This window comes from Thermobia domestica, chromosome 3 (assembly GCF_964235325.1).
Source record: "Thermobia domestica chromosome 3, izTheDome1.hap1.1, whole genome shotgun sequence".
Classification (NCBI taxonomy): Eukaryota; Metazoa; Arthropoda; class Insecta; order Zygentoma; family Lepismatidae; genus Thermobia; species Thermobia domestica.
Window position 1 is genome coordinate 24,875,474 of NC_137456.1, and position 24,922 is coordinate 24,900,395.

Here is a 24,922-nt window from a genome sequence, read left to right on the forward strand (position 1 = left end):
TTACTTATTACTATCATTCAGAAGTTGCTGGGGAATTGATGCAAGAAACTTCCGAGAGGGACTGTAATTTCACGATGCAGTAGCATTTTACCTACTGCTATCATACAGAGATTTGCTGAAGAAAATTTCTGAGATAAAGTGTGTTATTCTGTACCTGCAAATCTATTTTATTCACTTTTGTCTTATTATTTCTACTTTCTTTAGTTTAGTAAAGTAAATTAGACTACCTCACCTTAACCTTAAAAAATGTAAATATTGGTGTGGTAGTTGTCGGTTACGTGCTTAAAATAAACTTTGATGTTTCATTTCTCTACTTTATTTATTTATTTTTATGTATCTGTTTTTGTAATTTTACATAGTCAAAAACTTAGATGATAGATAATACTCTGTTTCAATACAGAATTAAACTAATTAAACGATGTTGCAAATTACATCATTTTAATTAATTTATTTTTTAATGGAGAAAGGGTGTCATGGTCGAAATATCCCCAGGTTCTATATATACACACAGGGGTGTTTCAAAACAACACCGACAACGTTTGGGAGGTGATTCCTGACACCAAAATAAGACAAAAACTATCGACAAACCTGGATGCAGAAATCCGTTATTTCGGAATTATAGGCTGCCGAAAACATTAAAAAATGAATATCACAGTATTGCAAGCGATGATGATACTTAGAAAGAAATGTAAGCAAAAGGCTTGTATTTACACTACTCTTTCTTGTGATGAATACAAGGCTTTTGCTTACATGAATAAATGAACTTTAGAGGTTCATAGTTATCAAACTATGGGACGCACTGTAGTCGGATCAAGACTTCAGTTAGGAACCAGCATATGTCATATCCAAATATCCATGCTTCAGAATCCTGCGGGTACTACCACAATAATTTTTATAGAGGTTGGTTAGTACTTCAAATCATATGGCCGTAGCCAAACTTACTCTATCAAAATTGTTGCGTGAGTACCGCAGGATTTTGAAACATGTATTTTTGGATAGCGCACTTATTAGTTCCTCAGTAAAGTCTTGACCCGACTACGGTAGGTCCCACAGTATTGGAGCTATGGACCTTTAAAGTTCATTTTTGCATGTTTTCGCCAGCCTGTAACTCCGAAATGACGGATTTCTGCTCTCAGGTTCGTCTATACTTTTTGCCTTATCGTGGTGTTAACAATCACCTTCCGAACGTTGTCGGTGTTGTTTTAAAACAACATATATATATATATATATATATATATATATATATATATATATATATATATATATATATATATATATATATATAAAATCGGATAAGTTACTACTCTTTACTTCACATAACATGATAAGAAACAAAACCAAACTTTCTACTCATAGTCCCTCGCTTGGAATCTGCTAAACGTAAATACTGCTGTTCCTTATATCAAAATTAACCTCGTATACGAATTAAAAGTACACTTACGAAGGATTAATTGTATCTTTCATAATAGTACGTACACATTGCTTAAGACTTTAACATATTCAATTCTTTTCACATCCGACAATGTGTAAAATTCACTAACGAGTCTAGCACAAAAAAGCACAGTATATACAGAAAACATGCAAACATAGTGACAAAAGCACAACGGTAAAATTAATAACACACTGAGATATTAATCTTTTGCCGGGGCTACAACGTAAGGGCTAAAAAAAAAAAAGTCCAAGATAGTGTCAAAGATGGAGACATCGTAGTCTAGTGGTTACCAACGTCGCGAAAGATGGAGACACCGTCGCGGCGTTCACCCAACGTCGTGAGGCAAACTGGGGAGTCACGTGAATTAAACAAAAAACGTGTAACAGCCACTAGGTCTAGAAAGCTCCTGAGACGCCTGATAGAGACGCTGACCACGTGTTCGTCACTAAGCTAGACGTAGTTCAACTGGTCGTTAACAGATGGCGTTGGGGTGGCTCAGGCCCACAAAGGAGCTGTTACGGTAAGTGATTTGGTTTAGTGTAAAAGATAAAAGAAAAGTCAAATATATGTCGAAGCTGTCGCAGGAATTGGAAACGAAGTACCTATATAGTTACAATAGGAAGAGGACAAACACATAGGAGGAAGTGAGATAAACACTAGGACAATTACAATGCGAGTAGCACATGAGGTGGCAAAGAAACAAAAACTTGAGAGATCGTTCGGTGGTCATCTCGCAGCAGTGTTGGTTAAGTCTGCTGGTAGGTAGGACAAAATCAGTTCGAAACTGACCATGACGAGGACTATCCACAAGCAGACGTTGAATACTTTGTGTTGCTCTACAAGCCGTACACAATGAAGAGTCTGTGCCACGAAGTAGAAATCCATGTGCTAAGTGTAAATGTTCGATGTGAAGCCGAATTAGAATTCGTTCCTCTTGTCGCAAAGATACCGGGATTCGTAGTTCAGGTTTGAGTACTTGTAATTATAACAGTCACCAGGTTATAGAAGTATTTTTTGTGGACGCTCTGTATATTTTGGAAAGTGTAATTATTTTTTTCGATTTATACTTTATTCTGCGATGCAAATAAGTTCTTTCTTCGGTGGGAATTGCTTCTTTCCCACGCAATTGAACAAAGAAGTCTTTATCGTCTATTCATTTATATATTTAAAACGTTGCTTTGTGGTGAGAACATTTCAGTGAGCAACGAAGGTTTTCAGTGTTTCTCCCTTAGTAATACGCAAAAACTATGTTCCATGGTTATTTGCAACTGAATTATGTGTATTCTCCAATCATTCATGGAAATACTGCGACCCAGAGCGCACACCAGGTGTCTTGAGCACCAAGGAGACGTCAGCCATAACGCTTTAGCAGTTCGTTATCTAAATGTTCCCACAGTCAAGTTATCGCAATATCTTGTGCGTCGTGGCCAGTGAGCTAAAATTAACGTCAACTCTTTTTAATACTCTATTTGCATGTAGATACAGGTGATTTAACATGAGTGCTTGAGAATGAACTTCCAACATTGATCAGTGGATCAATGCAGCTCGTATCTCGAACTAAGTTCGAGGAGTGTTACTCCACGTTTCAAGGCAGCAACCACGCACGCTGCGTCAAGCATCAAGTATAATGTTGTGCTAAGGGGTATACGTTATTAGCCAGTGAAGGACTTAATCATGGCTAGCCCCAATCAGTGAAACCCAGGTTCACACACCTTGTGCGTATAAGTTATAAACGCGCCCTCAAACATTGTCATTCCACTTTGGAGACTACCTATTTTTACTGAAGATTAACGTCGACATTTCAGGATTGTTTGGAGCAGCAACTATATTACTTCGTGGGATTATCCCGGCGACATTTCCCCAATGCTAATCCCCCAAGTGCATTAGTGGTGTGAGAAAAGTATATCTAATGGAATCATTATCTTAATCTTCAATCCTAATATATAAAGTGACAAAGGGCTAAAGTATAGTGAGAAAGTAAAGTGTGATTTTATTAAAGGAAATAATTATGCATAAGCAGTGTTGAGTATTGTGATTATTTTTCTAATCCGTTATATTTTTTCTTTAAATAGTATTTTAATAAATAAGCATAGTGTCGTTTAATCCAGTGTGTTTTTGTTGTGTATATCAATAATGTTTGTGTGCGTTGTGGTCTGAGTGACCGTCTGATCGTCCCTGAGGTTTTCGAGACGAGACATTCGAATCTCTCGGTGCCTAATACCCATCTCATTATTGAGACCGGGAACGAAATTTAGAGATAATTTTGTTATCCCTTTTAGGAGATGTCCTTCAACGCCTTACCCAGGTAAGTCCAGGTATCCGGATAATACTCACTGACAGGACCCCGGAAAACAGTTATATAAATAAATGGTACCCGAACAGCGACCCGATACCAGGCGATTATATATTTATTACCGACAGTCTGATTCGACTCACGCTGCCAGCGCTGATGGACCTGAACAGTGAGCAGCGAACACAGAAACGTGCTGGGTATGGAGAGATGGAACTCTCTTCCTTCATCGACAGCAATTTTCGATGCACGATCTGTTACAATGCCGGCCATGACAAACTTAGAGTGAAGCAGAAATTCATTAGAGCTCAATTTATCCGTGATATGTGTAGTGAACATTGGTGCTGAGGAATGCAACGTAAGATCGACCTTAAATAACGACACGCTAATGTCTGAATGACTAATAGGCCGCAGTTAATTTTGTACAAAGATGATACTGTGAACGTAGAGAAAGTTTTGACAACGGATTCATGTTCGTTGCTGGTTTCTGTTATAACTGACAAATCATGTCGTCATAAATTCCATGGTAAATTCAAATTATTATAAGGCTAACACACTGACTCCAATTTATGGCCATGACATTATCTTGTCTGTACGAAAGAAAGTTAAATCAATATGGCTGCATCAAGACTAGGCACCCAGCTATACTTTTCATACAATGGAAACTTCGATAGCAGGCGACAGCCAGAATGTAGAGCTATCAAATAAATTATTTTCGATGGTGGCTTCCTAGAAGTTTCTCTCACTGAATCGTCACTATAAATCGCTCTGTACAATAGCTACAGTGGTTTTCGTCAGGCCTCTCTTGCAGGAAAGGAAACTTAAATGTATTTTAGAAACAACGTTGGTGTCAGTTAAATACAGCAATGTATAATTTTATATAGTAACTCACTTTACAAGACTGAAATAGAATTATGACTAACACGACTTTTTACTATTGCTTAAGATGAAAGAATTATAAATATGATTGACATTGCAGACTCCTGGCGGCTAAAAGAACAGGAAACATTCTCTGAATGACACCAAATATGTGTATTGTAGTGGAAGAAGTTTAAACGACATTGCATATTACATAAACGATTATTTCCCTGAACGAATTCATATCACATCATTTCTCCTCCTGCAATGACAAAATGGAAAGAGAACAGGGCAATTTGTTCTGGTTATATATCAACTTTGATGAGAATTAAGATATGAATTTCAACAAGGTAGAACAGCCTAAAAGTTCGTAAGCTTTTCAAAAACGAATTTCCAAACTAAGCTTACATAAGAAACTCATCCTCTTTCGAAAAATATTTCTTCACTATCCAAGAATATATATATCCAATATGTACAATACAAAAGTCCTTATTATCGTCAAGTATTCTCTTGATCTTTCCCTAATACTAGGCATCTATTCCTATACGTATCCAACCACCATTCCTTAATCCATCGTTAACAATCATCGCTCTACACACATCAACATATTCGCAAGGATTTCCCTTCTAACATCTTACATTGCAAAGGACACCCTATTTATTCTAACATTCTTTACCTTCAAAAATTCGCTTTCATTCTTTTTTAAACCTATATACGCATATCTTTTCCAAGACGGGCTTTTAAAAACAACTCGTGCTCATCAATGTGAGAACGCCTAAGTTTTGAATGAATAAAGTATCAAGCTACTTTTAGACTCAGTCCCCACTATGCAAGCATTTTGAGATACGAGAGGAATTTTGCATTCCTTCTCAAAGAAGGTTGTCCTGAAGTGGTGAATGAGAGGAAAACGGAATAACGGTGCAATAATCACAAGTCGTTTGACTACACGCTAACTTCCATTTGTTCAAACACACATACATATTGAAATGTAGCTGGGGGAGCATCGGTTTAAGAATGATGAACAGCTAAACTCCCCCCGAAAAAAAAGTTCTCTGAGAAGCCAGCCACCCTTATCATTATCTCGTATCACGTTCTTGGTTGCTAATTGGAGGTTTCGAATTTTATACAGCATCGATATCTAGTGCAGTTTTCTAAAATTACACTTAGTACCTTTCCTTAGCCGAAAATTCCTTTCCCCTCTTCCCTTATGGAAAGTTCAAATTTTCACCAATACTTCCGGCTAATAATTCCAGTGATTTCCACAGAAATGTGCTACATATGGAACTTCAATGATTTCGTTTTTGCAGATACAAACGTTAACATACAAGATCGAGAACAGTGATTTTATTTGTATTTTTGAAAGAGCAAACCACAAAGTATAAGTTAGTTAAACAAACATAAGAAAACGCACCTGCAAAGAAATGCATTGAAATATACACCAAACTGTGCTTTCTTTGCCTAGCAGACGTATTGTTTGAAACCGAACATGTAACTTTCGGAACTCTGCACTTTCTTTGACAACGGGCGAGGCAAAATTACTTCACTCATACATTATTTCAAGTGTATAATGACCTCCAAACGATATTTTAAACCAATGTCCTTACTTAAATTATTTTTCCTTAACCGGACCTTAACTATTGTTATACAGACAAATAAAATGCATTTCTCTACTGACAGTAAATAGCCAGATTAACGCTTAAAAATAGTAACGTAAGTCCAACGTATAAAATCACTTGATTTATTGGTAAGGAAACAAAACTGTTAGTTACACAATTCGTATACACTGAAAGTAGTTGATTTCACTACGGATGCTTTTTTATTAATTAGTTACTCGATGATATAACTGTCCGTATAAGACTCAAATCAGCCACCTTCTAAGTTTTTACCTGCTAACATACTGCGACACTTTACGCCTAATGTTAAATTTACACGATTCTTTACGGCCTGGTTCACTCCAGTTTTCCTTTGGGAAATTCATGTATAAAGAAAGATGAAAAACTATCCTATCCGCAATGCAAGAATCCTAAATAACTGTCACCAGTCTATTACGCCGCTATTCTTCATGTTAAGAGTATATTTCAAATATTTTCATTTACTAACGTTCTGTTGGCTATAGAAGACAGATGATAAAGGAAAATTATAGGAGAAATCTGAGAAGGGTTGGTGGAAACACTAAACCTAATGACGCGACCCTGTATCTGTCCACCATAAACACATATGATCTGGATTAAAACCAGGAACACTTCTTGTTGAAGACCAAATTACCGTATTCCTCATACTAAACAAAAAAATTACGAAGGAACTCAGTACGGTGATTTGATTACTCCAAGAATAAAGCTATTGGTAGATTTATTATGCAAATATTCTAGTACTACATAGTTACGGCCATGGGAAGAAATGTACAATCCGCGGCAAAAAACCTGCAACATGAGCATATAAGTTTATTGTGAAATGACGAAGTCTTTTGCTCCAAAATAAGTGTGCACGGGAGGAGGCCGAGGTTTATCCTGGCGTGATTCGTTCCACTTAGACGTTATGTTCATTCCCTGTGCTGTTAGGCGTAGTTTCACAATAAACTTATATCCTCATGTTGCAGGTTTTTTGCCGCGGATTGTACAAAGTTAAAAACACGGCAAGAAAATTTACCATGTAAATTCATTTTTTAGGTAAGCTTCTGGTTTCAAAAACAAATCACATTCTAGAATGTGGAAAATGCAAATATCTTTTGTAGTGATTTTCATGTGCTCACGCTCTTTTTGGCGCGAGGAACCCGGGTACGAATCCCGGCGGGACGTTCATGTAGTTCGGATCCCACGTTAAGCTGTAGGACTACGTTTCATGTAGCCTTCCTGGTTCAACTCAACCAACCATCATGTACTCACGCTAAATTCATTTCTTCTTATAATAATAGTAAGTTTTTATTACTTCCGTTAAAATCTTTCTGCGTAAATCTTCATATTAAACCGAAGCTAAATATAAACAAACCTATACACAAAGCCACAAGTCTGAAAAAAATAAAATTAAAAAGAAGCATGTTAGTTGGAGTCGTTAATACTAAAAAGAAAATATACGGTAGTCCTATGGTGAATGTTTGTAGACGTTATACTACGCAAAAAAGCGAATTCAGAAATTTGTACTGGGCTGACCTCGGATCAATTGCAACAGTCTGCTTTGATATGTATCTACACTGTTTAAGGATACCTTAATCTGCCACACAATCTGCAAGATATACAAACGGACGTCCTTGGATCCGCACAATTAACAGTCAATTTACATACCAGTCAGGCGACGAAGGATTATCAGCGAGGGAAGTTGCCTACTGTGCCATAATGAATTAAAACGACACGGTAAGTACTTGAAATAGTAATATGAATACAATTAATGTCATTTATTATTTGCTTTGCAGAATTTCATCGACGGGCTGCAACTGCAGTCATTTCTGTCACTTTTGATTCGGAGGAACTCCCTGCGCATTGGTTTCACACTGCATAGTGACTTCTTAGGATTTATAAAACGTCCTCTGTCTAACCAAACTGTATGAAACAGATTGCACAATGTCAATCATTGTTCTAGACATCAGCAGCGATGCCGACCTCTTACATCTTGAAATCATGAATAGCGTTACCAAAAACAGCACAGAACTTCTTTCAATCTATACTGGAACTACTCGGTCTATATTTCGAGCAGACTTCACTATTATGAACAATAAGTCGGGTTTCGTTGTGTACATATAGTCATTTATACCCTTCTCGATTTTGATATCATGCCCCTTCCCCCATAGCGTAGTCGCTAACGTTCTCGTCTTTGATGCGAGCGGTCCTGGGTTCGATTCCCGGTGGAGACAGTCGGTCGAAAAAAATGTAAAAGCTTCTTTTAGGTCAGCCATCCTGAGTGAGGTTTCCCTCATTCACACTAGGATGGTACCTAACATACAAGTCCCAGGTCGCTTCCTTCCTCCCCTTTCCTTGGATAGTGTGATCGCCGAGGGACGTCGTACGTGATGGGTTAACATAGCTATAGATGCCGAGAGCCCAGAAATCTAAATCCTAATCCAATCACGATTTTGATATCCTACTAGTGTAGCTTATCTATACTTCATATAGGAATCCCATTAAGCATTTCTGGGATCATTTTAAGACACAGAATGTTTAGAACCTGTTAACTGTCTTGTCAGCATCCTAACATGCATCGCAATTTACTGGGGCGTCAGTCAGAGCGAAATTTAAAAAAAAAAAGAAAAAAAGTACTATAATAAATAACTATAGGTGATAAGGTAAAGGTACGAGAAATAACATTAGATAAACAGAAAGAAATAAGACACTTCGAAAATATTGCCGAAGTTATTAGCATGAATAACGGCAAGAACTTTGTAACAACAAGAACGGTGTCGTTCTTCAAAACAAGTCTTAAATCACAAGGTAACAGTGCAAGATGCTCCACGTTATCCGAGTATTCGGGTCATCTCACGAGAATACGTCAAATGCTCGAGGTAACAACACAATCTGAACTGGCAATCCTATGCAATAAGCAAAAATAAACCAGTGTCCAAAGACACGCAGGAACCAAGATCAATTTAGCTCGCCGACATCTTCGCGACCTTTTTCCAAGCATTACATAACGGATTACGGTATACGCTCTAACTTCCCTGCAAGTAATAGCACAAGAAGTAATAATACAGGTAGTAGGTCAGGTAGAGAGCGCTCCTAAGCATTACCTACCAATGTAGCAGCTCATTACCCAACTTAAAACGACATAGCTCGTTGCAATGATAGCATGTCACGATGATGATCCGTACAAGGGCATGATGCACGAGGCCCAAAAGAACATTAGGGGACTTGGACCGAAATGTACAGCCCAACATATATCAGTTCAGTGCGGGACAGGACGTTTGGGCGCCACCATTTGGGCGCGGACGTTTCGGCGCTGCCGTTTGGGCGCGAAGCCGTTTAGGCGCCAGACGATTGGGCGCGAGGTACATAGTAAAACTCACAATTTACGAAATATAAAGTAAGCTAGGCACTGAAAACTAAGCGCGAATCAAGATATATACTTTTCCTACACTTCTATCTTTATCTCATCTCATTTATCTATCTATTTTCTATCCTATTTATTCATCTAAATTAAATGGTTTAATGCGTTTGTGGCATTTGTTGCCTAACCTCGTCATGGATTGATTTTTCGCTTGTTCACGATTCTTGTACTTCTGATCTAATGTTGATCTAATTTTTGTATTATATAAGAAAGCTAGGAAATGAAGGAATCAGACGAACTGTTAATAATTTTCTTAATGTTAATTAAAAAATATTGATTTAATTTTTGTATTTTTTTAAAAAAAGTTAATAATTACATATTTAGAATCTTAAAATTTGCTTTCTTTCGTATTACGTTTGCTAAACTCTTCTCTTCCTTATTACGTTTGCCAAACTCTTCTCTTCCTTAAGTCCAATAAAGAACCACCAATAAAAGATTTCCGCGCACTCGAGTTGAGAGAAGTGGCCCTGCGTAGCGTAGTCGCTAACGCTCTCGCCTTCTGTGCGAGCGGTCCCGGGTACGATTCCCGGTAGGGGCACTCGGTCAGAAATGTGTAACACGCTCTTTCAGGCCGGCCACCCTGAATGAGGTTTTCCTCATTCACACCAGGCAAATGCCGGGGTGGTACCTAATTTATAGGTCCAGGCCGCTTCCTTCCTTCCCCAATCCTTTCTTCCTTTTCTTTTCCCGGATAGTGTGCCCCCTCAAACGTGACGGGCTAAATGGCCTTACATGCCGACAGCCCAAAAATCTAAATCCTAATCGAGTTGAGCGAAAGCTATTAATACGGGGTGTCTAAGACATTGAGTTTAGGAACTGTAGTATGCTGTATTTCTTGTATCATTTTTTTTATTAACATTCCAATATAAAAATCAAAACTTAACACACTTTTTTTTCGTCCCATTGTAAGCATTTAATCTGCACTAAAGAAAGTGGCGAAAGGAAATAAAGAACGATTTCAAAGTGAAAAATAATAGTTAAGTGTACATATATTGGTCATTCAGCCACTAGAAATGTGTTTGACATTCACACTTATTGCATAACTACAGTAGAAGTCCTGCTTTAAGTTTTTTAATGGAATAGGCTCACTATGTACGCAATGCAGTCAATCATATCTAGTCTGGTCTACTTACCTTTGGCTTGAAAAGTTATCAAATAAAAAGCATACTTAACTTTGGTTGAAACTTAAATTTACAAAATTTAATTGTTAATTCAGTTTTTAGAATTTTCAGATTTCAATATCTCTAGTATGTAAAACAAAATCCAGTACAATTCAAGGACTTCCACTACAGTAGACACCTTGTGATATCTTGATTCGAACTTAGTACTCAGCGCCTAACACAATGACTTTTTAATTTAACTCGCGCCCAAACGTCTGGCGCCCAAATGGCTTCGCGCCCAAACGTCCAGTGCCCAAACGGCGGGGCCCAAACGTCCGCACCCAAACGTCACGTACTGGTTCAGTGGCACCAGACCAAGTTCCGTGTCGTATCAGGTGGCAACAAAAATATAACCAATATAATGTACATCACCGGAACTGTCCGCACAAAATTCAACAAAATCAGGGAATCGGCTCAGGAACGATCAGAACCCACCCCGTGATCTCAGGCACTCGCATTCCTCCCTCAGTGTGATCATACCCGAAGTTCGAGCCCTATCGACAGCATGTTTTAAACATCGACAGATTCAGACAACTCGACAGCGAGATTCTCATAAGCCTTCACGCACCAGAAATGAGAGATTTCACACAATACTATAGATTTAAAGAAGCAAATGTTCTGAAATAAAATTGTACAGTAAATATTACACCATAGTGAATACTTGAAGGTAACACTTACCTCTACGCCAGTCACACCCAGAGCCGCTTTGATATTCGGGGTCATACGGAATGGCACTTTCTCTGGAACCCGTAATGTTTTGCCTTTCTCGAAGCACACGTTGTAATCAATGTGGACAACCTGTGAATTGAACAGTGTGCAATTATTACATCGAATAATTTAATTACTGCTACTGATACTAAATCTAGAATTATTTTCTGAATTCTCTAAGCTAGCTATTCCCTAATTCAATTTTCATCTAAAAAATGAAATAAATTTTTAGCTCTGTATTTGAATTACTATATTGAATTTTTTATGATCAAAGGTCTATTTTAAGGCGAAATTACGAAATGAAATGAAAATGAAATCTTTCAGATTTACGTCCCACAGTCATGTCGGCTAAGCTAGAGGAGACAATGATGATTAGAAATAAATGCAATGGTGGAATGAATAAAGTGGGAGGAAACGGGAGAACCCCAAGTAAACCCACGAACACGGTGTTTGTCCAGCATAAAGTCCACTTGGCGTGAGCTGAAATCGATCTAGGGATCCCACGCATCAGAGGTGAACGCTCTACCACTGAATCTTTGATATTAGATATTCATTAAAATCTAGTGAAAGATATTTACATATACACAGGTAGAGGGGAAAAGAAACTGCTTTTACTTCAACAAATACTTATAAAATATTGTTGATGCATAAATATATTTTCATTAGTTTCTTTATATTGGATCCCACGGAATCCTTGGGATTAAGACGATTACATAATAAACATAATCGAATAAAAACAAACAGATTAAGCAGCAGGGTGAAGAACAATGCTTCTAGGAAAACAAATGAAAAATCAAATGTGCAAGAGGGAAATTAAGTACGCAAGTGAGAAATAACAGATGTTAACTCAATGTAAACCAAGGCCAAACTCAATAATACGGTGAAAAATCAATCAAAGGAATTATCTGGGAAAGAAAGATTGGATTATATAGTTTATCTCAGATGTATATGTTAATTTGTGTTAAGCGCATAGTAAAAGGAAAAAAAAATTAGTTTAATCCAAGGGTTGAACTATTCTTAAGGTGTCAGTCTAAAACAAAACACAGCACCTCCTCAAACTAAAGGTCAAGAAAAAAAGAAGGCATTTAAAGAGGGAAAGATATTGAAAAATAAGAGGGAGATATTCTGTGGAGCTTGTCTGGACAGCGACTGCCGTGAGTCGTTTAGGATCCTGCTTGGGATTGAAAACACATTTTTACAAAACAAGAATAAAACTAGTGTATGAAAAATATTTAGCATGAGGTTTCGCCAACTGACGAAAGTGATAGTGCTCATTAAGATTGTATTGGATCTTAATAAATCACGATGCTTTAGTAAGCTTGCATTTTTATTAATTTTACAAAATAATTTTGATAGAGCCGGTTGGTAAGTATCAACGATTTGAATTAGCAGCTACCTTACGTGTTAGTAAGTATTACAATTATGAGTATGCCAGAACATTTTAAGTTAGAATCTAATGCGTAGCGAGCGGACAGGGATTGGAAATCACTACTTTAGAAACTTGAAACACTTAACAAATATTAACACATCATATGCTCTAGAAACCCTAATCAGATTGTATTGTTCCTAGTATTCATACAAATTATGTAAAACGTATAAATGATAATATATTAGATTTTTGATAACATCGGTAGTTTGTGAGTCAGTGTATGTCGTGATTACCAACATTTTTTAAAAAACAGTTTTTGCTGATTTTATGTTCTCTGTTAAAAGAAGTGTTGAATAAAACGTAAAACATATGTATGAAATCGAAACTCTCCGTTAATATCTTTCGGTTTAACATCCCACGATTATGCCTTTTAAGCTAAAGGTGACGAATAATTAATGCAAGTGAATGGTGATTAATATGATGAATAATAATTAATGCAAGTGAATATTGATTAATGTGATGAATAATAATTAATGCAAGTGAATATTGATTAATGTGATGAATAATAATGCAAGTGAATATTGATTGTGATGAATAATAATTAATGCAAGTGAATATTGATTACTGTGATGAATAATAAATTAATGTAAGTGAATATTGATTAATGTGATGAATAATAAATTAATGCAAGTGAATGGTGATTAATATGATGAATAATAATTAATGCAAGTGAATGGTGATTAATATGATGAATAATAATTAATGCAAGTGAATAGTGATTAATATGATGAATAATAATTAATGCAAGTGAATTAGTGAAATGAGACTGGGAGGAAATGGAAGTACTCTGAGAAAATCCACGGACACGATGTTTTTGGATTTGGATTTTGAGTTTAACGTCCCGTTCAGCAGCGAGGCTATATGAGACGTGGACCTACTGATTAACGTGGACTCCGAACCACTTTCTCACAAACTTACTTGGTCGGATATCGAACCGCCGCCACCACCAGAAGTAAGCGCTCTACCACTGAGCAACCATGCTTCCCACTCTTTGTTAGAGTGTCGCTGTCAAAGACAACAAGATTGGTTGGCCGAATTATACTAGGTACTTCCAATTAGGATTCCAAGGCATATAATGGTTGAATGTTACTTTCTTAAACTGTGCCAGACTGTATTCGTGTTAAAATAAAACACTTACCTCACCAGTGGAAAGATCCACTAACATGTTGTCCAGATGTCGATCACCTAATCCAATTATATACCCTATTATTGACATCACGGCTACAGAACACGAATATGTCCGTGTCGCTTCCCACCAACTTGCTGCGTTTACACTTTGGCACCATAATTCTCTGCAAAATATAAAAATATTATGACAACACTCTCTAAGATGGAAATTGCTTAACAGTGCATTTATTTTAACACAAACATCAATTCATTAGTGTAACGGGAATAATAAAATTTCCAAATACTTAACACATACTATAGAATACCATTGAAATGCTGATCATTCGTCCGCCGACAGAGGGATAGGTAATAAAATTTTTACTAGTTCAGGAAGCAAACTTTGCTACACTGTTTCAATAAAAGCAATTTAATTTTAAAATCCCATATAAATTTACGTTACAATAATAAAAGTTGGTACTTTTCTCTATAGAATTACACAGCCTAGTCCAGTGGTTCTCAACCGGCGTGTCCCGTATCCTATAGAGTGCGTCGCGAAATTTTAGTATTTAAATTCATGAAGCATTTACTAATGAGTTAAAATCAATTCTGAAACACCTCCAGAGGTTGCAACAATGCTGAATATAACATAGAGGCACTACTTTATGGAAACTTATAATATTACACTTATATTATCAATAATACATTAATTACATTTTATATTATTAATAAAAAATCAAACAAATGTAGCCTAGTCAATCTTAACTATAAAGAAGTGAAATTCTATATATAAAACTGGAAGTTTTATTTATTTATTTTTGTTTTGTTTATATATCGAGGCTAAGGGAGACATGATGATGAATAAAATGGTGGAATGAAGAAAGAGGGAGGAACCGGAAAGTCTCTTATATAAACCACGAATACCTGTTTATCCACCACAAAGCCCACTTGGCGCGAGCTGGGATCGAACCAAGGATCCCACGCACAATACGTAAGGGCTTTATCGCTGAAATACTGCGGTCCCAGGAAGTAATCTTGTCTATGATGGCATCGCGGTGAAACGGCTGAACATTTGAAATGAATTTTTGTACATGATTATCACTAGCCTTGAACTACGTATAATTTAGCAATGCTTATCCTACTAGTATTCTGGACATTGTACAAATAATGTGCTGAATATTCAGTGGGATGATACCGTCTTCCCAATACAGATAGTTAGCGCCACACAGTAAACAGAAAAGAGTGAGACGAAGATGTCTGATACGCAAATGTGTCAGGATCACTTTACGCTGGCGACTAGAATGCGACGATATCTGCACATTGCAAGACACAAATATGCAGTAACTGGAACAAATTTGGATGATGAATTTGACAGAACAACACGTTGCTCGCTGTTGAGCTATTTCTAATAGAATTTGTTTAAAAAACTCTTGCTTAAAGTAATACTCTATAAACTTCTCTTTTAAAGCTTCTGACATTCTTGTTCACTACTCATATACAATAACATATATTTTTCTGGATCTCCTTATTTTTACTCTTCACTATAAACATATCTTATACTCTGAACATCTTCACATCTCGTCCTAATTACATCACTTTCTCGGTTCACTGAGTTTATTATCTTACAACATTATTCTGGTACAAACCCCTAACTCCACTAACAACTAACTTGCTATTCACCACACAACATAAACAACATCATAATATCTCCTTAACTACTGAGCGACCATTCTCCTTTCCTTTTCTATCTCTCTTTCTTTTCGGTACAGCTCAAACCCAACAATTACTTTCTGCCCTAAAGTATTACTCAAGCCTAGCCTCATTATATTTCATAATAATCAATATTTCAACCAAAAAGGAGAGTATCTCACGAGACTCTTAAGTTAGAAAGAAAAAAATCGGAATAAACTCTTAATAAATAATAAGCAGACACACATTCCAACGTTTTCGATTATTCTGGTTTTAACGGGGTGGAATAAAAAAGCAATTTCTACATTTTAATTTCCCACTTTGTATATATATATATTTTAAATGGTGAAATTGAGGAAACGGCTGACCGTTTAAAATAAATTTTTGAACTCACTTAACAGTTGAACTGACCAGGTTTCTGCTATACGTGACTGAAACACGTATTCTAAGTAAAAGAGGTTTAAATGTACCATTCAGGCATTTTTTCATAAATCTATTCTTCTCATGCAAAGCACAGGCATTTCAGTTAGTGTATAAATAAAATAACACGTATACATACTTGGCAACTAAATCTTTCGGCGTTTCTTCCATAAGTTCAGTTAACACCTGTCGAAGAACTGATAATGGCCATTCTTTCCTGTTGTCGAGGTTAGTCACTCCTTTCTCTTTTAGAAGTGGCGTCAGTTTACTGTAGAACAGCTCTGAAGGTCGCAACACCTGCACTGCAGCTGAAATATTAAACGCCACAACATTAATACAGTGAACGATAAAGTTGAGTTGAATTTAGTTTAGCGTCCCTTTCAGCAGCGAGGCTATATGAGACGTGGACCTACTGATTAACGTGGAATCCGAACCACATGAGCTCCCGCCGGGAATCGAACCCGGGTCTCCCACGCCATAGGCGCGTACGCTAACCGCTTAGCCACGGAGGAGCTCAACGATAAAGTAAACCACAAAATTACGCAAATATTTTTTTTTTCTCCAGCCATGCAAAGGGAAAACAATCTGGCTTGTGCTTAGTTACGAGGGATGATATTATATTATATATATATATATATATATATATATATATATATATATATATAAAACGGTACAAAGCCTATTATGGATTATGGATGAGACATAGCTGAAGATCAACACACCTGATGATAGAGGGCACTCAACCTAGTCCTCGAGGTAATCATTTTTTGTTCAACAGCTTATCAAAATGGCAGATAAAGTTATTTATACCATTTGCATAGAAATCCACGTCGAGTTCTCGTAGCCACCGTGAAGCAGTGGTTTTGACCTAACCACATGCCAGATAATGGTGGGCAGCTTTAGAACAAGGAAATGTGAAAGTCACTGGGGTTAGGTCAAGACCGTAGAACGGGTGCTCTAATCGTTCCAAGCTAACGTCAGTGGTCAGGGTGTCTACTAAAATTCCAAAATGAAATTTCGTGACTTTTTCGTGACCTTTTCTTTACCAAACCATAAAATTTCGTAATATTCTCAAGAGTGAATTGGGGTGCGAATTAGGCCGAATTTCCATGCATGCGATAGAAGTGTGCTTTGCTTGCGATTTGGTAGCGTCTAAAACTGATCATAAGACACTTTTGGCAGTGAATTTTGATGTTTTATAGAACAAAATTTTCCAGTCTGTACTTATATTTGTACATATAAAAAAAAAAAAAAATCGTGACCCAAAAGCTAAATTTCGTAACTTTTTCTAGACTTTCGTGACCATTTTCTGATTACATAACTTTCGTGACCGATAGACACCCTGGTGGTTGAAGTACCGGGTCTACCGATGTGCCCAGGGCTGTCATTAACAATAGTGATTCGTCTTTCTTTAAAGACACGACACCACTTTCCTACACGTTGCTTTGAAATTCAGCCTCCCATACACCTCTACAATCTGCCTATGAGCGTCAGCAGATGTAGTGCTTTTTGGTACACAGGAAACGCACCATTGACTTTACTTCTACACTTGACCAATTTTCCAGACGAGTCTTCATTTTTGATGTCAAATTTTCGGGTATACATGGTCAGAATCCGAAGACTTCAAACCTTCATCAAGGCAGACATGTTATTAATCTACAAATACATTTTCGCTAAGTTACAGAGAATAACATATAAGTTTTATGCTTTGTAATCTTTTTTTTTTTTTTTAATCATCTCTCATACTAGTACTATTATTATTATTTGTAACGTCATTTTAGGCTTATAGATCTACTAACACAGAGCTCCTCCATGGTAAACCTAACTTAAACTTTCGAATTATGGTACAGAAAGAACACAACATAATATAACCTCTCTTAACTGTGTTTTGTTTCAATGTTTGTTGCTAATAATTTCAACGACTCGTTTACTCTGCAGTATTTAAAAGAATGGAGAAACCAAGATGAAAGTAGCTAAGTTCAGAACTTGCCAACAAAAATCGAAACACAAACAATGCGAGTTGATAATGTCTTGTACTTTAAGGGTCTTCACTACAGCGAAATTAAACTACCGCTAATTTTAGAGTTTTTTAGTAATATCTTCAAAACAAATAAAAGTATTCGAAAAGTAGAAACGTAGTGAACTAGACAATACGATTTTGCATGTGATACCGGTATCATAACTCATCTATCTGCTTTCAATTTGTAACTGTAGATAGATTTAGCATTTTTTGCGGGTTCTGTAAATAGCGGCATACCAAAAGCAGATAGGTGAAATGTGGTAAAGGTATCACTTGCAACATCGTATTGTCTAGTTCACTACGTTTCTGCTTTTCGAATATTTTTATTTGTTTTGAAGATACTACAGAAAAACTCTAAAATTAGCGGTAGTTTAATTTCGCTGTAGTGAAGACACTTAACGTTCTGACTGAAATTTTGAGATGAAAACTCTTTTGTCTATTAGAATACGAATGTGCACAACGCTCAACTCATGTATACATGAAACATTTTGTTAGACTGCTGTCAGGTTCAGACACATTTTATATCAAACTACTACATTACAAGCAGAGGAATCATAATCTAATACTTACTGTTGCTTGGCTGAGGGTTTGACGACGACTGGGCCTTCTGTGATTGTACGTAAGACGAAATAAAGGCTTCCCTCTGTTGCCATCGCTTGTACAAAGCGAACAATGGCGTGACACCATCCACCCAACTGATAAGGCCACTGCGTGGGCCAAGAGGAATAACGGAATAATGTCGAGCCCTGTACACCCTCTGCGTATTCTTCTGAGCACGCTGCATCATTGTGTTAGCAATGGAAAGAAACTGCATAATGCGCTCATCTAAATGCAAATCTTCTAATCCTTTGAAAAGATAGGTATATCTGAAGAAGGAAAGAGAAAAAAGTTAATCTTTCTGTTCACAGCCACCTAATAATACATTGATCCGCTGTTCCAAATGTATCGTATTGTAATGATGAACTAAGTTAGTCTTTTTTTGTACGATAAATTGGAAACGCTCCTTAAGTATATTAGGGAGCATTCCATGTGAAATCAACCAATAAAATGGCAAACTCTGATCTGACCATCTTATATTTTTGTAAAAATTGATGCACAGCTTTATTACAGTGGAAGATGAAAAAATACAAATATTACTCCTCTCCTGAAAGTGACTCCATACAGCGTGTTTAAAAATTTCAAAAAAGGGCATTTTTTCCGTTACAATGATTATCAAAAATTGTCATAAAATGGTTAACATGTGCACTAGAGACATGGAACAAACACCACTGAAAACCTTAAAGATTGCTCTACAAGTTGTACCATACAGAGAAAACCTTTACAATAAAAAATAATACTTCAAAAATTCAAAATCAAATTTGAATTTTGAATTTCGCACCGAAATGTCCCTGTGATTTTTTTTTTTTCAAAATTGTCAAGATTGTAGTCTCATATGTGTACTAAAACACCACAAAGTGCATTTTGGGCACTCAATGGGACCCGATTCAAAATTCAATATAACCAAGCATTGCACGATATTGACCATGTGAATATATGGGTTCAGATCGATAACCATTTGCCTGTAGCTATTTACCTGCAGCATTAAAGGAATTTAGATTCAATTTCATTTGTTTCTTGATCTATTCATTTGAATTTACACAATTATTCATCTTTCGAGCTACTTAGACAGGTATTACGTTTCCGAACAGTACTCAATACAGGTCATTATTCTTGCTAGTCAGTATGGATGTTTCTAAATTTATATTGGCAACATTGATACATGTTATTTTCATTTCTTTATTTCAGGATTGCTGTTAGAAACATGTGGAAGTGCATCACTGAAACAAGAAAAAGAACTTATTATGAAAGAGAGGGATATGTTTCCCTCCCTTTCACAATATTTAAATCAAATGTATTATGAAACACTGTGGCACTGTTCACAACCCCTTCACACACACTTTCACCACAAACAATTATAAATTCTTCTTTTTCTAACAAGAATAATGATTTGTATTGAGTACTTGTTCGGAAACGTAATATCTGTCTAAATAACTCGAAAGATGGATAATTGTGTAAATTCAAATGAATACATCAACAAACAAATGAAGTTGAATATAAGTTCTTTTGATGCTGCAGGTAAATAGCTACAGGCAAATGGTTATCGATCTGAACTCAGAATTCGCATGGTCAATATCTTGCAATGTTTGGTTTATGTTGAATTTTGAATCGGATTCCATTGAGTGTCCAAAATGTAACTTTGTGGTATTTTAGTACACATATGAGACTACAATCTGGATAATTTTGAAAAAAATCACAGGGACATTTCGGTGCGAAATTCAAAATTCAAATTTGATTTTGAATTTTTGAAATATTATTTTTTATTGTAAAGGCTTTCTCAATATAGTACAACTTGCAAAGCAATCTTTAAGCTTTTCAATGGTGTTTGTTTCATGTCTCTAGTGCACATATTAACCATTTTATGACGATTTTTGATAATCACTGTAACGGAAAAAATACCCTTTTTTGAAATTTTTGAACATCCTGTACGGGGACACTTTCAGGAGGAGAGGGGTATTTTTTTTTTTTTTAAATCTCCTAATGTAATAAAGCTGTGCATCAATTTTTACAAACATCTGAGATGGTCAAGTCTGATGACTTGTTGATTTGACATGGAATGTCTCTTAGGCATACACTAAAGTGAGCGATCATGGAGAAATTACTAGCATTAATATTTCGAAAAAGTTCTGTTTTCCTCTTCTGATTATACAAACAGAAAAGTCAGATTAAGTCTTAAACCATATCTTTGTTAACTCCAATTAGTCTAACTAAAACTATTTAGAAAAATATGCTTAAATCTTCATTAATAAAGTCCAATAATTGAACACTATACATATTCACTGTTGTTTCTTGCCATTTAAACACAGCAATTGTCTACTTGCAAACACATACATACACATTAATATACGCTATAAAAGGAAAACCTACTATACCAAATACTTAAAAATTCATCCATCTTGAAATACTTAATATAGTTGGTTTTCTGTTTCTAGCGTCAACGTACGCGTAATTCAGATAATCCTATAGGCAGATGCTAGAAGTCGACATATTCTACTCTCAGTGCAACGTGGAAATCCTAAGAAGTGTAATCCAACATTGTGAACTCCTAATAGGATTTTTATGGGTGTGTATTTCATGAATTTAAACTAAGGAGGAATGCAAATGCAGCAATACCAAAGGTATGCCAGGTCCTTGGCACTAACGTTTTAAGTGAGAGAATTCAAAGTTAGTACAGAAAATTAGAAAAAGAGATGGACATTACCGACAGACATGAATAACGAGGCTCTGCAACGGGAATTAAAGTGTACAACAATCGAGCATTCTGTTGGAAATACATTCCTATTAGCATTTCCAATTTAATTCAATATTACTTTTAAATATTTTTTTCTGTATAGTAAATGATGGAACAAGTAATCCATCGATTAATTTTATTAGTTTGAACTGATAATATGTGACAATAAAGTTAGTTAAAATTTGTATGAAGTATGAGAAAACAACGTTCTCACTCTGTTGTTCACAAGATTGCATACCCTTAATATAAAAAGGAAAACGTCGCAGTCTGTGTATAACGCTGCCTGCTTGATGCCAATAGAAGGTGCTCGCGTGCAGGCAATTTTACAGATTTACAACTACTGTGATAGTTTAATCGTAACTTAAAAATCGCATTGTTTCAATTTGGTTATTCCAAATTAGGACAAGGGCTATAAGCAGATTTACATTTGAGAATTAACGTTTGTTGAGTTGTTGATTTTGAGTTTAACGTTCCGAGGCTATATGAGATATGGGCCTACTGATTAACGTGGAATTCGAACCACATGAGCTCCCACCGGAAATAGAGTCCGGGTCTCCCACACCAAAGTCGCGTACGCTAAGAATTAATATTTGTGTAAATGCAAGTTAATTGATAGGGAAACATACCAACAAAATTAAACAAGTTAAACGTAAACAATTAGGATTTCCAATTAAGCACGACCACCGGCGAACCCACGCCGGAGGGGAGGGGGTCCAACAGGTACAGACCCCCCCCTCCAAAAAAAATCCTATCTCAACGTACATTTGCACACTTTGTCAATAAAACTATACATGTTTGACAGGGAAAAAATTGTAGCATGAGAATTTGATCTCACACTTCATCTGTACTTTTTCTCTTATAAAAACGATCTAATTATATATATATATATATATATATATATATATATATATATATATATATTGAAAATGTTAGTGGAAGTATTTTAAAATTATTTATAGTCTTTTCGGGTGCAGAATAATATTGGCTCAATACTACACAGACCTAGTGGCTTGCAGTATTGGGCCCTCCCACAAAGTTGGGACCTCTCCCAAGAAAAATTTCCGGCTGCGCGCCTCAGTACGACTTTAACCTATAATATACAGTGAGCCAAAGACTTGGAAAAACAACAGAAACTATACCGTTGATGAAGATTTGGTTGTGTAACAAGGACATGAAACTTAATATGTCCCTGATAATTCATTGGTCATGTCCTTAATAATATGATTACACATTCCCAATTCTAAACAATATAAGTTTATTGATAGCACAGTTAGTGCTGATGCAAATAATGAGGACACTTTTGTACTTACTTTTGTCCATCACAGCCATGAAATACTAGTTTCTTTGGTTTAGTTTTGGTAGGAAGAATGGCAACATTGTTGTCCACAGCACTTATGGTGATAATCTTCCCAGGAGATGACGTAACTCCAGGCATAGCTATCACAGTATTCTTTAACCCAGCCAACGCAGGGCTAATATCACACATCTTCAAGGTGTACGCGGTTCTCTTCTGAGCTCGCTGTTGGAGTGTAACTTGAAGCTGCTTAAATGGTTGCCATGATTCTTGAGGTTTATGGGGATTAGCGGGGTTCTTTAGTTTTTGCAATGCGTCTTTGATGTATTCCCCTGAAAAAATAAATAAAATAAAAAATTAATACTTTCACATTATTTTTCTCATGTTACATTCAAGTCCTTCAATAAATAAATCTGAACCGCATTCAAGTAGAACGTTAACACAGACACAGTAATTTGTGTAGTTTCAACGGCTGCAGAAAGTAAATGTTCGAGGGTTGTATAAACATTTCTACTAAAATTTCTTTACTGTACAGACTAGTTATTAAATAATACGAATAACAGTACAATTTAAGCACCTCTGTAATTTGCTGACGTATGAACTTGAGCAAGACACACAAGGCAAGAAAACAAGTATCATATTTACCGAAAGTCTCATATAGAAGGTATGAACATTTCAAGAGAGAAGCTACAGATGGTTTTAATTTATAACATTATTTATATGTAAAAATATAAATAAAATAAAATAAATTAACATTATAATAGAGACGTTACTTTAAATGATAGCATTTATAGTTAGAAATATTTAGATCTGTATTTACGTAACTTACTCTTAATTTTGGAATTTGTGAATATTTAATCAGGGATGTAATTAGTTGGTAAGGTAAGGTTTAATACTATATAAAGTACAGTACAGTACTAAACAGTTTATTTTAACATTTGATGTCATCACGATTTTAAATTGATCTTTCATTAGGTGGGAATGTTTAAATTATTTTTTCTTTCAAATTAAAAGTCTCGTGGATATAAATTTGGCTAAAAACGTTAATTCAAACTTCGAGCCCACAAAGATGGTGTTTACCGTGATGATTTATCTATGAGCTTTGACTATTTGCTTTTTCTTATAAAACTTATTGTTTCTCTCAGTCTACTTTAATTTATGTCCCATTTTTTAATCTCTAAGGAACAAAGCATGTTCTTGTCTTTTTAGAGTTTAACGTAACGCATCTACAATTGCACAAAATAAATAAATAAAATAAAATAGCATTTGTGCGACCCACTAAAGTAACACAAAAGCTATCTTGGCTTATATTTTATAAATTGTGCTAGCGTAACAAAAGGTTCTATACTTATAGATTCTAACGTTGTAGAATTTTAAATATCTTACATCTTAACTATAAATGATCGTGTTTTGTCTTTGACATAACTCAAAATTTTAAAGAAAATTACTCTGCTAAAATTTATAAAATCAATCTGAATTTTTAGTATTTCTTCAAAATCAGACACAAGATATTGTTATAGAACCAGCTATACGTACCAAACTTCTCCTGGAACCATTTTTCATGGGGTGTTTCAGGTGTTACTGATGTGATTGCATGTAACTGCTCCAATACAAACACCAGCTGCAAGACATTAATGCACAACAAAATATTAACAAATACTTTCCAGATACATGAACAACAGAAAATTATATTATTATTATTATTATTATTATTATTATTATTATTATTATTATTATTAAGTGAAAATTATTCCATAGTATACAAAGTGACCCTTTACTCCACATGCTTTTTCATTTAATACAGGACGCCTTACCAGCATAGAGTCCTTACTAACATGAAATATACGTAGCTTGTATGCTACGAGCTTACTGTGAGTGTATGAAGCAAAATGCCACCAAGAATAGAACTCTTCTAGGAGAGCTATATTACTACCCTTTCCATTGCAAAATACTTGTATGTTAGGATCAACCAACACTGCAAGATGAGGAGATCCACTATTTGCAAAAAAGGCTTCTCGTGTGTGCCGTAAAAAAGGTAACTGACAAAAGCCGGCGGGCCCGATTTTTTTTTCTATTTTCTTTATTCAATTTTGATTTTTTGGAGGCTGAAATTCCCGTTGGAAATTGGAGGCTTATGAAAGATAGGTACGCCAAGAATG

The 24,922-nt window shown here is 35.8% G+C and overlaps 1 protein-coding gene across 2 annotated transcripts in view; it reads right to left on the bottom strand.

Annotated features, from left to right (window-relative positions):
- Positions 1-24,922, bottom strand: part of nonC (serine/threonine-protein kinase Smg1) — a 358,879-nt gene that overhangs the window by 227,689 nt on the left and 106,268 nt on the right. For both annotated transcript variants that reach the window (XM_081750559.1, XM_081750558.1), the window contains exons 33-38: positions 24,300-24,384; positions 22,780-23,095; positions 18,712-19,007; positions 16,261-16,429; positions 14,047-14,200; positions 11,450-11,569 (exon numbers count right to left, since the gene is read on the bottom strand). In XM_081750559.1, coding sequence (XP_081606685.1) covers positions 11,450-11,569; positions 14,047-14,200; positions 16,261-16,429; positions 18,712-19,007; positions 22,780-23,095; positions 24,300-24,384 — 1,140 coding nt within the window. The remainder of the gene's footprint in view (positions 1-11,449; positions 11,570-14,046; positions 14,201-16,260; positions 16,430-18,711; positions 19,008-22,779; positions 23,096-24,299; positions 24,385-24,922) is intronic.